Source organism: Lactuca serriola, chromosome 5 (assembly GCF_051521515.1).
Source record: "Lactuca serriola cultivar US96UC23 chromosome 5, Lser_US96UC23_V15, whole genome shotgun sequence".
Lineage (NCBI taxonomy): Eukaryota > Viridiplantae > Streptophyta > Magnoliopsida > Asterales > Asteraceae > Lactuca > Lactuca serriola.
In genome coordinates, this window is record NC_136412.1 from 143,090,357 (window position 1) to 143,105,880 (window position 15,524).

General features: G+C 33.6%; 1 protein-coding gene across 1 annotated transcript; it reads left to right on the forward strand.

Annotated features, from left to right (window-relative positions):
* The first annotated feature begins 6,295 nt into the window (after positions 1-6,295).
* LOC145053049 (protein BREVIS RADIX-like) lies at positions 6,296-14,081 on the forward strand. Its single transcript, XM_079001015.1, has 7 exons — positions 6,296-6,489; positions 6,638-6,744; positions 8,723-8,922; positions 12,344-12,708; positions 12,995-13,124; positions 13,204-13,550; positions 13,646-14,081. Exons 3-7 carry the CDS (start codon positions 8,812-8,814, stop codon positions 13,722-13,724), a joined length of 1,032 nt encoding a protein of 343 aa, XP_078857141.1. The 5' UTR covers positions 6,296-6,489; positions 6,638-6,744; positions 8,723-8,811; the 3' UTR covers positions 13,725-14,081.
* Positions 14,082-15,524: the final 1,443 nt, after the last annotated feature.

A 15,524-nucleotide genomic window follows, 5' to 3' on the forward strand; every position in this document is an offset into this window, starting at 1 on the left:
GGATTAAGAACTGGAGCGACTCGACGAGTCACATGGGTGGACTCGGCGAGTTGGATGAAGTTGGGCAGGAACTCGGCGAGTTGGAAGAACAACTCGGCGAGTCTGTTGAAGATTGCCTTGGACTCGGCGAGTCTATTCTTGGACTCAACGAGTCAAGTCGCGAAACCCCAAACCCTTCGAGTTAAGACTCGGATCAGTGAGTTGAGTGGGGACTCAGTGAGTTGGACAGGTCAGGACTCGGAAATCGGTAGACTCGGCGAGTCAGGGGCTGACTCGCCGAGTCGAGTCGTGAATGGAAGGACTCTAAGCGTGTGAACTCGGCGAGTCAGTAGGAAGACTCGGCGAGTAGGGGTGACCTGGAAGGTTGACCTTGACCAGGACTTTGACTTTGACCAGATTTAACTTAGTTGACTTTCAGAGGACAGTTAGACTAAGTGTCGCATTGATATTGGTAGCTCGGGGAGCTAGTGAAGCAGGAGTTCAGAGAGTTGCCGGGCAGCAGCTAGAGGGGTCATCATCAGCAAGTTCAGCAAGTGTAGGTGAGTTTCCCTTTGTGTGAATGGGTCTAAGGCCACAATGCCGACCCATGTAGTTATGAGTAGAAGACCCGGGGGTTAGCCCTAGGCACAGTATGCTAGTATCATATTCAGGATGAGGTCCAATGATAGCGGGTGGATGCCCAAGGAATGGTTTATGTGATAATTTATACTTGTTGTCTGTGTGATACATGTATGTGCCTGGTAGGGAGGTGAGTGTGGGCGAGGTCCCGTATCTCACCAATAGCAGAGTGTGGACAGTGTTCCACATCTCATTAGCAGCAGAGTAGGGGCAAGGCCCAAGTTAGGGAAAGAGTGAGTGTGGAATGGGCCCGTATCTCACCACCAGTAAGGGCATGGACGGGGTTCCATGACTCATCAGTAGCAGGACAAGGGCGAGGGCCAAGATAGGCGAGGCCTCAGTACAGGATTTGTGAGTATATGTTAGCTTATGTGTTGTTATATGCTTATGTGCTATTATATGTTAGCGGGCGGGGCCCAATGACAGGCGAGGCCTAAGTTAAATAGATTTGTATCCGAGCGGGGCTCGAAGCCAGGCGAGGCCTGGAGCGGCGGCGCGGTTGTAGCGGGCGAGGCCCGAGGTAGGTGTGAGGCCCAGAATAGCGGGCGTGGCCTAGTATGTGCAGTATGTGGTAGGTTGGGGAACTCACTAAGCTTCGTGCTTACGGTTTTCAGTTTTGGTTTCAGGTACTTCGGGTAGCGGAGGGAATAGCTCGGGGTGATCGCATGGCACACACCATAAATTAGACAGCCTGGGAATGTTTTTCTCTGATAATGAACATATGTTTTGGAAATGAATACTCTAATTATGTTTTGGATTGATGATTATGCTTTAAGTAATGTTTTATTAAAATAAATTTTTAGTCTTGAATTTTGGGACGTTACAAAAAGTGTTTTTTAGCCTTAGCGATCTAAATAAAAGTCGTAGTATATGTTAAACCGAGAGCTTGCATAAAAAATATGTCCAAATCTGACTTCGTATGAGGAAGTTATGAATTTTCTAAGATTTGGTATATCAGTATGCAGTCCGAAACTTGAATTTTAGATCGACCGATTTTCAACCGACACAACCTAAACGAGAATCGAAGATCATGTCGATTGTAGTTTAACGGTAAAAAGATTGAAGAAAACGGACGTCGGATGAAGAAGTTATGAATTTTTAACGAACTTTTCCTGTTCCGGCCGCTTAAAATATAACTTTAATGATAAAGTCAAAATTAGCCGACGGAGTCTAAACGAAAGTTGTAGAGTATAATTTCAACTACGCGTGGATATAAAGAATGTAAAAAACGGAGCCCGTATGCGAAAGATATGAATTTTTAAAGATTCAGACACAAACTTCGAGGTTGGAAGAACGCCCAACATACCAAGTGGTACTCTTAGCGTATTTTTGTGCGCCCAGCGTACGAGATATGTACGCCCAACGTACTATTGTGTTCACGGTCCGAATTGGCCACGTAGCCCTACTCCATTGCATGGTGCACACGTGTACGCAGCCTTGACACGTCCAAGATGATCCCTTTGTACGCCCAACATAGTGGTTGGTGAGGTAGTACGCTCCGCGTACCAAGATATTACGCCCAACGTAATTCAAGGCTCTAGCCACTATAAATAGCTATTGAAGCCCGCCGATTTTTGTTTACAATTTTCACTTCTCTCACCCTCTACTTTCTTTTTACCTACACTAAATATCCCCAAACCTAAAATATCATCCTAGCATCATAAGAAAGCTCTGAAGACCCCGAGAAAAAGAGTTTTCGAGTCGAAACTCTGACTACGTGAAGCCCGGTTTTTGAGAAAACATCCTAGTTTTATCGAAAAAGATTGTTTTAAGGGACGAAGTGCTGCTCAATTATCGTTAAATCAAGTGAGTGTGCGGTCACTTTCATCTTACACATAGATATGAATTATTTTCTACAAAATACGTGCTATGTGTATATATATTGTTTGTTTATTTGAGATGGATGTTGAATGAATGTTTTATACAGGTTTTAAACTGTATATGTATTTTTATCTACAAATATGTTGGGTAAAACATGGGTAGATGAAATAGATGATGTGTGATAAAATGATGAGATGCCTCGATGTTGTTGTTGTTGGTGTTGTTGTTGTAGTCATCTAGCGGAGTATAAATGACGACCACAGACCCTTCTAGACAGTCCAATGGAACGCTACCAGGCTCGCAACCTGTAGATGTTGGTGAACTATATGTTCGCTGGTGTACTCCACCCCCTCATGGTTGCCTTACAGACATATATGGCTGAGGAATTCCCTTAGCAGTAAAGTCCATCTCGATAATGATCCTTAGGTTAGGTCCCTTGTGATAGATGTTTAGGGACGTAAAGTGACGATAACGGGAACGAGTAATTAGGGTTATTTTTGGTTGATGAAATTAATAAATTTATTTTGTTGATGAAATTAATAAATTTATTATTTGTGGTTGAAAATCCTATATGTTCACCATGCTCCCAAGTCTGACCCACTCAACTTTCTATATTACAGGTAGTGGACCTAGAGCATAGTTGGATGATGACGATGAATTTTTGGATTATAGGTCAGTAGATGTAAATAACTGTTGTAATGCCTATAATGTATTGTTTATGTTTTTGGTCTGTATCGATGTGGACATCCAGAGTTTTGTAATGAAATGAAAATACATTTATTTAAGAAATGCTTTGATAAATATTTTTTTTTTATCATATTTTGTTTTGGGACAAATTCCGCATAATTTTATTGGAGATATTACTCTGATTTTATTTTAAAAGCATAAACTAAATCGGTCTTTTCTGGCCGAGAAATTGAGGGATGTCACAAAAACATCCCCTAACTATTGTTCATTAGTTTCCTTTCATGTGGCCGGTTATATGTGGTTATGATGTTATGGGTTTGGTCCTAGGATAAATATTACATTGGTGGGGTGTAATATACATGTGCATATATCATATATCGTTTAATTATTACACCACTTTCCATTTACGACGTTCCAAAGACTAAATTTGTATTTATTTATAAGATTTCATCAAATTTGTATTTATTTATAAGATTTCATCATAACATCTATGTTGCTTATTATAATTTCTTAACCCAACACAATATTATCATGTATGCCTCAAAATTTAAGATTTAAGTGCTATGAAGTAACGAACAAGTAGGTGTATGAGAGAATTAAAAATGTTTATTTATTATTGTAAATAGTTTGAACTAAATTTTTGCTAGAGTATATCTATCTTAGTTAATGTATTGAACATCTATATAAGTTTACTATTTCATGATGTTTTATTTATGAGTTATGACGTATGATGATTAGGATTTCTACAAGAAAAAGACCAACCAAATTATTATGTTTTAACAAAGTAGGTTGTTATTCCTTCTCTCTTTTAAAACGGCTTGATTAATACAAATTCAAGTGATTTCTTGAAGAATTTAGTCCGATCATAAAGAATTCGTCACTATATCATAAATATGTAAGACATGCATGTTAGATATTTGTTTATAAAAAGGAACCAAGAGTGAGTTTATTACGTTAACTTGTTGCTTTTATTTAGGTAGTCTTTAAAGATTTATAATATGCACCACAAACGTTGAAGGTTTCTCTTAAAGGAGATTGCATTCATTATCAGTGGCGAGTCTAGAATAGAAATCCAAGTGGTTCACCAACTAGGGTCGGTTCAAGAAAAAAATCGGGTTTACCCAGAAAATATAACTAATTCAACATGTATAAAAACTAATGGTGAGAGAACCGAGCCCAAACCGATCAACCTTAACTATTTTTACTAAAATCAACTTAAATGTAAAATAAAACCGATTTGTTAATTATTATTCACACATGATACGAAAATCTATAAAGAAAAAATGATATGAAAATCTATTTAAAAGTAAATAAAACGTGTGTGAGTGAAGGTTTTTCTTTAAAGAAAAAATTATATGAAAATCTATTTAAAAGTAAATAAAAACAAAAAAGAAATTAACAAAATGGATATAAATTCACGATCAGATTGGAGATGATTTATCCGCAGGTTCCCTAAAACAGCAAAAATCAATAAATAAGATATATGTTTATTTTTATTATAACTCTAAATATAAATTAAAAAATAATAATATGATAATGTAATAAAAGAGAGTCCATTATCCTTAATGGAATTGGGAACTAAAGTAGCAAAAAAACCTATTATTCATAAATAATTTGAATTGTTGTTCCATTGCCTCACCTCTGTTTCAACAATTGAGTTTTTTTTTACCAACCCAAAATCTCTCTCTTTTCTTTCTTTTTCTTTATAAGGTAGGTCCTTAAAAAACCTTTAGGTAGTTCCTCAATGTCTTGGTATAGAATTTCTATTATTATTTATAAAATTAGGTGGGTCATGTGACCCACCTTAGCCATGCATAAACTCGCCACTGTTCATTATCATACATGAAAAACTACCTGGAAAATACCAAGTAATAGTAATTTACAACATTTTCTGTTTTTTTTTTTTCATTACTTGTTTATAAATGCTTATTACATTCCTTTCAGATGAAAAAGGTAGTGTTTGTATTCTATGTATATCTTGTGCATATGTAGGGTTCAAAAGTAGGCATTACATGTTATAGCTTCACAAATTTATGCGTTTTAGAACTAAATTGGGACAATACGCCAAAACAAGAAAGGTATGCGATAAATGGTAGCAATAGAACAAAAAATTGAAGACGTGGCAATGACATTTAGGTTTCTTCAAATATTCTAGAGAAAAAAACACATTTATTCATATAAAGCAATTAACAACTAAGATGTACGTCTCAACTAGTTTGAACTATTTAGCATGCAATCATTCAAGTTGGCAACTAAACACAACCATCAATGGTCAACTTCACTCTTCGATGCCCCACACACGTGTCTCATGGACACATGGAAGAGGTAACTAAGGCTATCTGGAGTGGATAGTTCTCCACGCGTGAAGGGCTGAGTTGGAGGGGCTAAGGACGCGTGAACACCGTCCCAAGCCCTGGTGGTTTGGTTGTTGCGTGACCATGGAAATGGACGAAGACGCTCCCATTGATTGGTTCCCTCAATGTTTCTCTCTTTATCTCTCTCTTCCTTTTGCACTTTCACTACTAAACCACCGGTGCACACCATTTCCACAACCCGGTGAGTTGGTTGTGGAATGGTAAAATATCTACATGGCATCACTTTTATTCACCAACCACGCGTGACCGTTGCCAATAGCCTAACAAGATTCATGGAGCAAAGAAGATGATGTCAAATCTAAACTCGTGACATCACATATGAATTCTCACGTCTTGCTGCTATGACAAACATATAACGATAAATAACACTTATTGATGGTTATCATAGTCTTCATAGAATTTGACCATTTCAGTGTTAAAAGTCCATTAATGACATTAATGTAAGGTACTTATACATCCACTCATTAAGATCTACAACAATTTAGTGGAATAATTTGATTTGTTTCAAGGTTAACTTATAATCTATTTGAAGTTAAAGGTGAGTCAAATTGTTAAAACACACGAGATTACACCATTAACCAAATTCAAAATACTTCCTATTTGTTGTAATAATTTAATCAACCAAAAAGTAACTCCTTAATGGTAAAGAGAGGAATCTCTATTTTCTCCCAAAAATGGTAAATGTCGAACAAACGTTTTCCGCTAAGAAAGTAACGGAGAAGACGGCGTTAATTTTTTACCCCCTATATAAATACGAGAGATGTTTCTCTTTTCTTGTCTCTTTAGCCATTTTTAGTTTCTCTCTCAAGTGCATATTCTTAACGTACAACCACTCGCAACCTACCAAATCCTAATCATAATCGGAGATACACCGGAATATCAGTAAGAGTCTCCGATTGTTCATCGGTTATTTGAAAGAAAAAAACATCTCGTTTCAAACTGAGATTGTTGCAGCATTTTGCCAAATTTTGAGCACGTTCTTATTTTGGTAAGTTTTTTGTTTTTTTGGTGTATAATTATCTCAAAATCGAAACATAAACAGTCATTGATGCTGTACACTTTCATTGTATTTGAAAAGTTAGGATAGTTTTATGCCAGATTTGGTTTGAATTCAGTTGTTATTTTTCGATTTGCAGGAGAAGCTGAGGTTCATATAAGTTTAGATACGAACGAATATTGAAGAAGGGGGGGAAATAGCGACAAGAACAGAGTCTGTCCCTGCCAAGGCCAGTCGTTTTCGGAGGTAATTTTTGCATGATTTTGTTTTCGATTTGTCTGTTTGTCAATTCATCAAACACTTTCAGTGCATTCGACACTTTTAAAGCGATTGATCATACGATTCCCACTCTTTCTTCCAACAACGCAATCGGAAATAATTTGAAAATCATCATCATCATTCCATTTCCAGTCCCTCTCTCTCTCTCTCATCGTTTTCTCTCTCATCAGTCATCAGTGATGGTGATGCTCAGAATCTGATAATTATATAACTAATCGTAAAATGATCAGATCTTTTGTTATATAATATACAATCGGATTAATTATTGCAACTTCATAGAATCTGGTGCAAATGTTAATTTGATTCAGTTACGATTTTGCTATGAATATGTATAAACGTCTCTTTCCATCTGTAGAGCAATCGTTTATTTTTATTAAAAATGGGTAAAGCAAAACAAAGCAATTTCTGATCCCGGAGAGCTCTCTGCACTTTCTCTTTATTTGTTCTTCTTCCTTTTCCTTTGCCCCAAGAAAATGTTGTCTTGGAATTTTCTTTTCCTTTTCTCATCCACGTAATCAATCCATTAAATCTATTATTTATCCCAATTCCCACGTATGTGTTATTTTATCTCTATAAAATACTAAATTTTTTTAAACAACAATCTAATTTAGTTCTAAATAAATCTGTTTCAAATTTACTTTAAAGAGCTCATTTCATTCCTTTGATAAACACAAAATAAAATTTGTATGAACGGCTGACAAAATAATATATACTTTATTTAATAGCATTAAAACTGACAAAATCTTGCATTCAATAATTTGAAACAATGACAATTTATTCAAGAAGTATTATTATTATTTTTTTTATATTGTCGGACAAAAACATCACAATTTTTTTTTTCAAATAAGAAAACAATTATTATGCTACATTTTGTGATGACAAAATTGATTTTCATTCTTTGTGTTGACGTTATTTTTCCTTTTCACCAATACGCAATGTAATGCCCTTTATTGCCATTTGTACTATGAAAAGAAACTGTTGTTATCATCTTGTTCAATTATTTATCTTTTATATAGTTGTTGTTTCTAACCAAAGTTTGTGGTCCATAGATAATTGGTTATATCCATTACAACTATGGTTTTTATTTTTGTCCAATTCGTACCAAATCGTATACTTTAAAATATATTCTGTCCCTTTTCAAAAAAGAACATTTGATGTCACATTCAAATTGTACATGCGTGATTAAATGTAATATACTTGAAATCACAACAATAAGATTTGTTTTCTCTTTTCTTTTTTTTGATAAAAGTTCGGTGGTTGTGTTCTTAAGCCAATATAATATTGCTCAATTTCGGGAATCATGTGGGCCCAATGAACATTCTATGGTGTAGGATGATGCAATAATGTTACTATTATCATAATATTTTAATATCATACGTCAAACTATTATAAAAAAATGTAGAGTTAAATGCAAAAAGATAGAAAAATATATATATTTTTTATTTTTTTATAATAATACAATTTTAGTTCTTTATTAAGATCAATATATTTTGAAAACTTTATTAAATTATAATATTGTTTTTTCGATTTATTTTAACTAAAAAATCTACCTAATTATAGTAATAATATTATTTTGTAGTCGCACAATATTTCTATGATTCCATATATCTCCAAAATGTAATATTATAATAAAAAAAATTAATGTTTGAAATGTTTTAGTACTAAAATAACATAAAAATCCATGTTTTGTTTATTGTATTTAACAACCCTAAAAACTATTTGACTTTCTTGAAATTATGGAAACAATCTTTTTTAGATATAACACTTAACTATATCAGCCATTTGAAATTACAAAATATTCAACATTTAATTCTTTTTGTGATATTTAATTCGTTTTATGGAAACCATATTATGATATATTGTTAACAATAAATGATTTTACTAAAACTGATTTATTCGCCTCCAAAGGTGCTAAAATTGATTTATTTATATTTTTGTTATGCAGTGGTTAAAAATATACAAAGAAGGGATAGAATAGAAGGTGAAAAAGGGTAATTAAGTTAAAAAAAAAAAAAAAAAAAAAAAAGGGAGAGAATGCTGACGTGTATAACGTGTTCGAAGCAACAGATCGAAGATGGTGGAGAAGAAGTGGGAGCGCGTGGGACTCCTAGTGGAAAAGAAGCCGTCAAAAGCCTGACGGCGCAGGTTAGCTTCCCTTCCCTACTTATATCTATCTTACGCTACACACTATTTGCATGTAAATATTAAAAGAATTGTCCTCATTCTATGTGTGGCTAATTTGCCTATTACTAGCAGTAGTCTCTTTGCTTTTTTCTGCTTGCGATTCTTCTTTATTGTATCTTTTCCCGTTTTTGTCATACAAAACAAAATCTTTCAACAGACCATGCTTATGACATTTATTAGCATTTGGCACCACTTTAAAATAATTATTTACTTATTTATACTTGTATTTGTATGTGGGATATTTATATTTTATGCTATAGTTTTTGAATTTTCTTTCTTAGCACTCCTTATAAAAATTTAAAAGTCTTTTTGTTTAACAAACACAATTAAAAACTGTCATATTTGGCAATATTTCGGATCGATCAGATTCTAAAATATAGAAATAATGTTTGTAACCAAGAAAATGAATGAACACAACCAAGTAAATATGATCTGGTTTTTCATTAAAGAGTAAGAAGCTAAATTACAAATGGTAGTAAGAAATGACCAATCAGATCACGACACATAAGCTAAGACACCTTGTCAAACTAACTAACAAACAACTACGAAGCCAATGCGAATACTACAATGAAGACTTGCATAAAGACTCAAACACAACATGCGGAACCTAATAAAGTTTCATTATCGATATTTTTTTATATGTAAAAAGATAGTATATCCTTTTGATCATTGTTATTATAAAATTTATCGTACAAAACATTATCCAACGAGGAGACATGTCCCATATGACAAAATTTTAATTTATTTTTCCATAGTGGCGTTAGAAGCTTTTGAATTCAAAATGTCGTATGAAAAATCTGACACTAAAGAAGGTTTTCATGTGACGTGGGGTTATGTTTAATCAATAAAACGTTACAATTTGGGATTATTCTGGTTCTAATTTAACTAAATTGTTGTTTCTTAGAAGAAAGCTATTGTCATGTCTAGTCTATAATTAGAAGTAGGACCACAAACTTTTTTCATTCTCAATGCGAAAGTTTTTTAGAATATAGGGATCTGTTCAGAAATGTTTAATTCTAAAAAAAATTAAAAAAAAAAAAAACTGCCACTCTAGTTTAGGTTTGCTATATTTAGTTAAAAATAAATGTTACATTAAGTACAATTGTTAATTCGAATACCCAAAATTGACATGATTAAATAAATGTGTGAACTGCTCAAGAAAGTTGGTGGGTTGTTTTCTTTCTGATATTTCATTTGTCGAATGACTTTTCTTTTCTTAAAAAAAATAAAAATAAAAAGAAATTAACTGTTGTTAATAGTGTAACTTCTAGCGGCTGCATTAAATTTGGTCATTGTATACAGATTTACGATGCTTTGACCTCTTGATAAAATCTGCACCACAGGCTAATAGACAGTTTTTACAATTAAAGTATTTTAAATTTAATTTAAAATAGGTTTTAAATTTAAATTGAGAAATGCAAAGTTCACTCTTTTAGTTAGAAAAGATTAGACACAATCTTGTAACTTGATTCCCATCATCATTTGCTTACTAAAACAACCAAAATCTTTGGTTATCCGTACAGTTTATGTACTTTTATATATGATTTTAGATTCTTTGATTTCTTTTTATGAAAAAAGATATGAAAAGAATCGAAAATATGAAAAAAGTGCAGTTAAGCAATGACTAAACAAAGATTCATTCAGCTTGGGGGAGAGAGAGACTCTAGTCTCTAGGTTGGGGTAGATCTAGGGTGGGGACACAATGGGTATTTGCTTTTAGACTTAATTTTTTTTTTCAAATACAAAGAAAAATAACGATATTTCTATTATTTTGTTTTTATAAAAAACTAAATAAAAACAACGTCAAGTTTCGGAAAAAACTTAAATTTTCAACATAAAAAACTAAAATCAGTTAGAGGTTACAAACGCTTATAATGATTTGATTGATTTCTAATCAACATAAGATATATCACATTGTGTTGTTTGTCCTTGTGACAATTTGTAACATGCTAATCGATTTTGACATGTATATAATAGATTAAATGAAATACATATTATTAGTAGTTTTTCTATAAAAGAAGGTTTTTTAATGGCTTCTAAATAGAAAAAATGAAAATATAAAGATTTCAAAAACTTTGTTAGAAAAATATAAATAATAATAATAAGTATTTGGATCAGATATGGTTAGAGTAAATGATGGTTAAAAAATTATATTCCAATCACACCATGCAAAAAGTGGGAGGGAGGAAGTATAGTATATCTTGAGGAAATGACAGGACACCCATGTTGGGAAAAGGGACACACGAGTGTCCTATAGTGGGACCCTCATTGAATATTTGTCTATTTCACTCTGACCCCTCATATCAAATGGGAATTCAAATTACTAATGATAAAATACCAAGAAATTGTTTAAAAGTTTTATCAAGGTTTTAGCCTTTAGTTTTCTATATAAAACTTTAGTAAAGGTTTATTCATATTTGATTTAGACCCATTTTACCATTAAAAAACTTTTAGCTTGTGTTGTTACATGAGATGAAATTGGACTGGACTAGATCTGACTGTCCAAGTTTTCCAGATGACAGAAAATGAGATGAACATTTACGTCTTTTGTACAACCGATGATTAGCTGAGGGTCTAACATTTGTCCAATGCATTCCAAACATAGTTCAATATTGTCATGTTTTATCGGATGTAACTTATGTTTGCTTAATTACATGGTTTTGTGTTACATCAAAGAACTTGTGGCATACGTTAAGATCAAGTTTTGTAGAATAAAATAGAAACTTTCTTTAATTTGAACTTCATAGTCATGATTAGACCCTTTATTCCAGCAAAATATTATACTTTTCAAAGTGAGATTATTGTATTATTATGCTTTAAATTGTTATTAAAAGAAGAAATACAAAAGTGAGCCCTTCAAACCAATTGTTCCACAACTTATTTTGTGAACGTGGATCTTTACTTTTTGCTTTTTATCACTTCTTCTTTTAAGATAGATCTCACAAACTAAACCTAAATGAAAAATAACTACTTTACATTACAAACTTTTTAATTTGATAATAACGATGACGAGGAGGTCATTTTCGTCTTTTCCACAAATATAAGATCTACAACAACTCCCGTCCCATCGTTTTCCACCTTTTTTCAAAAAATATTATTTTTCTCCTATCGACATCAATCCAGTCCAATACACGCCAAACAGAGCACAAAGTACAGACTCCATTCCAATACACGCCAAACGCAGTACAAAATCCAGATTCCACTGTATTCCCAATACTCGAGAGACACAATCCAAACCCCAGTCCAATGCAAGTCAAATGCAGTACAAAGTCCAGACTCCAGTCCAATAAATGTCAAACACAGTACCCCAGTCCAATGCATGCCAAACATAGTATAAGAAATTGAAGTTTTATTTTTCTAATGATTGTGTTATGATATACAGATAAAGGATGCATTAAAAGTGTCTGGAACTTCAAAGGGAAAACCACCAATAGGACCTAGCAGCTACAAAAAACCACCACCACATAGAGCTTACCCAGACTTTGAGAGTATATCTGAAGGGGGGGCCCACTACCCTTATATGCAATCAGGAAGCACTAGTTCTAGTACTCCAGCATGGGATTTCACTAGCAACAATGATTCACATCAAACAAATGCAGGATTCGAACCTCCAAGACAATCTGGTCATTTGGTTTTGGAAGATGAAGATGAGCCTAAAGAATGGATGGCTCAGGTTGAGCCAGGTGTCCAAATCACATTCGTTTCCTTGCCTAATGGTGGCAATGACCTTAAACGAATTCGTTTCAAGTAAGACTTTATTCCTAACTTTATGTTTTTACCCATGTCAAAATAACAAGGTTGTAGTTGTCCCAAAATTTCAATCTCTTAATAACAAAAAAAAAATAAAAAATGAAAGTACAATGGTGTAATGGAAAACAATGAAAGTGAGATGCTATAATACACAAATAAATGAAAGCACAGCACGTTGTTATTTCTTTAATTTTACCCAAAATGAGAAAGTCGTTAGTTTTTCATCCTGTTAATTTTTTTTATAAAAACTCTGACATTTCTTAATTTTTTAAATATATGAAAGCCGGGAGATGTTCAACAAATGGCAAGCTCAGAGGTGGTGGGGTGAGAATTATGACAGAATAATGGAACTTTACAATGTCCAGAGATTCAATTGCCAAGCTTTAAATACACCCTCCCAGTCTGAAGATGGGGTAATAGTAATACTGTATTTTCATTTATTTATTTATAATAAATAAACAAATAAATTAAATATTTAAAAAAATTATACAGAGAGATTCTTCCTACTCACGACTTGGATCCGCAAGGGAGAGTCCAATGATGACACCATCAATCAACAAAGATTGGAACAACAGAAACTACTACAAACCCCCAGACCAAGGCGGGGCCCACCACTACAACGTGGGCCCCAGTGCCTACGTGGCAGGTGGGTCCAAGGGTGAGATGTCGTCCATGGAGGCATCAAGGACAACAACATCTTCAAGAGATGAGGCTTCGATTTCTGTTAGCAACGCAAGTGATACAGAGTCTGAATGGGTTGAGCAAGACGAACCAGGTGTTTATATTACCATCAGACAGTTGACAGATGGCACTAGAGAATTACGACGTGTTAGATTCAGGTAATTATAGCGTCGTATTTTCATTTCTTTCAATTATAATATGAACTTTAATTTTTTATAAAAAACATTATATCATTTTTTTTTGTGTTATGCAGTCGTGAAAAGTTTGGGGAAGTGCATGCAAAAACGTGGTGGGAACAAAACAGGGAGAGAATACAATCGCAATACCTTTAATTATATACAACCAAACCAACCAATCATTGTCACTAATTATATATTCTAATCGGGTCTAGATGGTCAAAGTTTTGACGGATAGCCGGATATGTCCATCTTTACTTAGGTCAAATTATGAGGGATTTCTTGTTCCCATTTTCGGGTTTAATTATGCAATGTTTTTATTATGTTTCAATATTTGTGATAGGAAGTTGGTATCTTGGACTTTCGTATTTTTTTTTTTTTTTAATTTGCAAGTGTTGTATTTATTCTTTATGATGAGAGATTAGGGTTTGTTGGGTCTTTGGTTATGAAATGAGTACACCATGTATTAATACTTAATACCGAAATTTATGGATCATGAGCAATATTTTGGGATGTCGGGATGACATTTTGTACCTCGTCCCCTACACATAATGGTTTGGAACAATATTTCAATCGAACAATATTAAAACAAGTAAATGATATTAATAATAGTAATAATGGTATCTATAGAAATGATCAAACCTATCTTGAAAACATCTCTTTATGATCGAATAGGCATTTTGTTGAATTGTTAAGGGCATGGATATAATGGATGTTTTTGGGAATAGAATTGTGTTTATGATATTTGATTGGATTATTTAGATTGAAATTATTAGAATTTTTGTGTCAAGAATATAAATGTGTATTTGTATTGATGTATTCGAGTCTAGAAAACGTGAATGTTTTCATGAAAAAAAAAAGAGAGGTTTTGGTTGTGTAGATAAGCTGAAAATATGATTTTTCTTTATAACTAGTCGGAATTGATAAATTAATTATATAGTAAAAGTTAAGTGATAGCCATATGAAAAATTTAAATAACAGGCAAAAAACATTTTTATCTATATATCTATTATAATCAATATTTTAAAATTACAGAAACATGTAAATATGAAAGTATAAAGAGCAAACATGTAAATATACAAAATTCATGTGGCGAAAACGTGAAACCAAAAAAGTATAAAGACAAAAGATGACATTATGTTGCGGGGAGGTGTAATCTTCAATTTTTCCATTAGGTAGGGACTTTTGTTAATTTTTTAAGACAAAACTTCAAAAATGGTCCCTATGGTATGCAAATTTTTGGGGTTTTAGTCCAAACCACGATTTTTTTGGATTGGTGATCTTTTTGAGCTAGTTTCTTTGCGTTTTTTGTCCCTCAATAAACTGAAAAGACTATTATACCCTTCTCATACATTTTTTTATGTTTTTTCTATTTAATTTAAATGAGAAATAAAATAATTACCTAATTTGGGGGCCGCCTCTCTCTCTCTCTCTCTCTCTCTCACTCTCAGGTAGCAATCGTCTCTTTTCTTCCCCTTTCTTTTTCCTATCTTCCTCTCCGGTGAAATTATGCCTTTAACCACCATTGGCATCACTCCTTCCTCACAATCTCCATCTCTTCGCTCACTCTTGTTCTTCTCAATTCTTTCTATAGAATTCACCGTCGATGGTTCAATCTTTAAGAAAATGGGTGAACGACTCCCACTCTGATACCATAAGCTCTGTTTCCCTCTTGTAGTAGTGCGTCGAGCACCAACCATACATTGAATCACCCCCTTCTGATGAGCCTCGTATTGGTGAACACCACCACCATTCCAAACATTGCATCCTTCCATTCATTTCCTCACTGGTGCTCGCATCACCGATGACCAAATCCAAAATCCTCCCCGTCGACCTGAACTTATCCTCTACATTTTCATTAAAAAAAAACTCTCTTGATTTGCAAACGATTCAACAACTTTTATAGGTTAACTTGTGTGGTGACTTCCATGTAACCAGTGGGTTAATTTTAGAGTC

What these genes read in the sequence shown, in the direction of transcription:
- LOC145053049 (XM_079001015.1), top strand. Translation starts at nt 8,812, where the DNA reads ATGCTGACGTGTATAACGTGTTCGAAGCAACAGATCGAAGATGGTGGA. An exon ending in CTTAAACGAATTCGTTTCAA is followed by an intron (nt 12,709 to 12,994) that starts GTAAGACTTTAT and finishes AATATATGAAAG; the next exon opens with CCGGGAGATGTTCAACAAAT. An exon ending in CCTCCCAGTCTGAAGATGGG is followed by an intron (nt 13,125 to 13,203) that starts GTAATAGTAATA and finishes AAAATTATACAG; the next exon opens with AGAGATTCTTCCTACTCACG.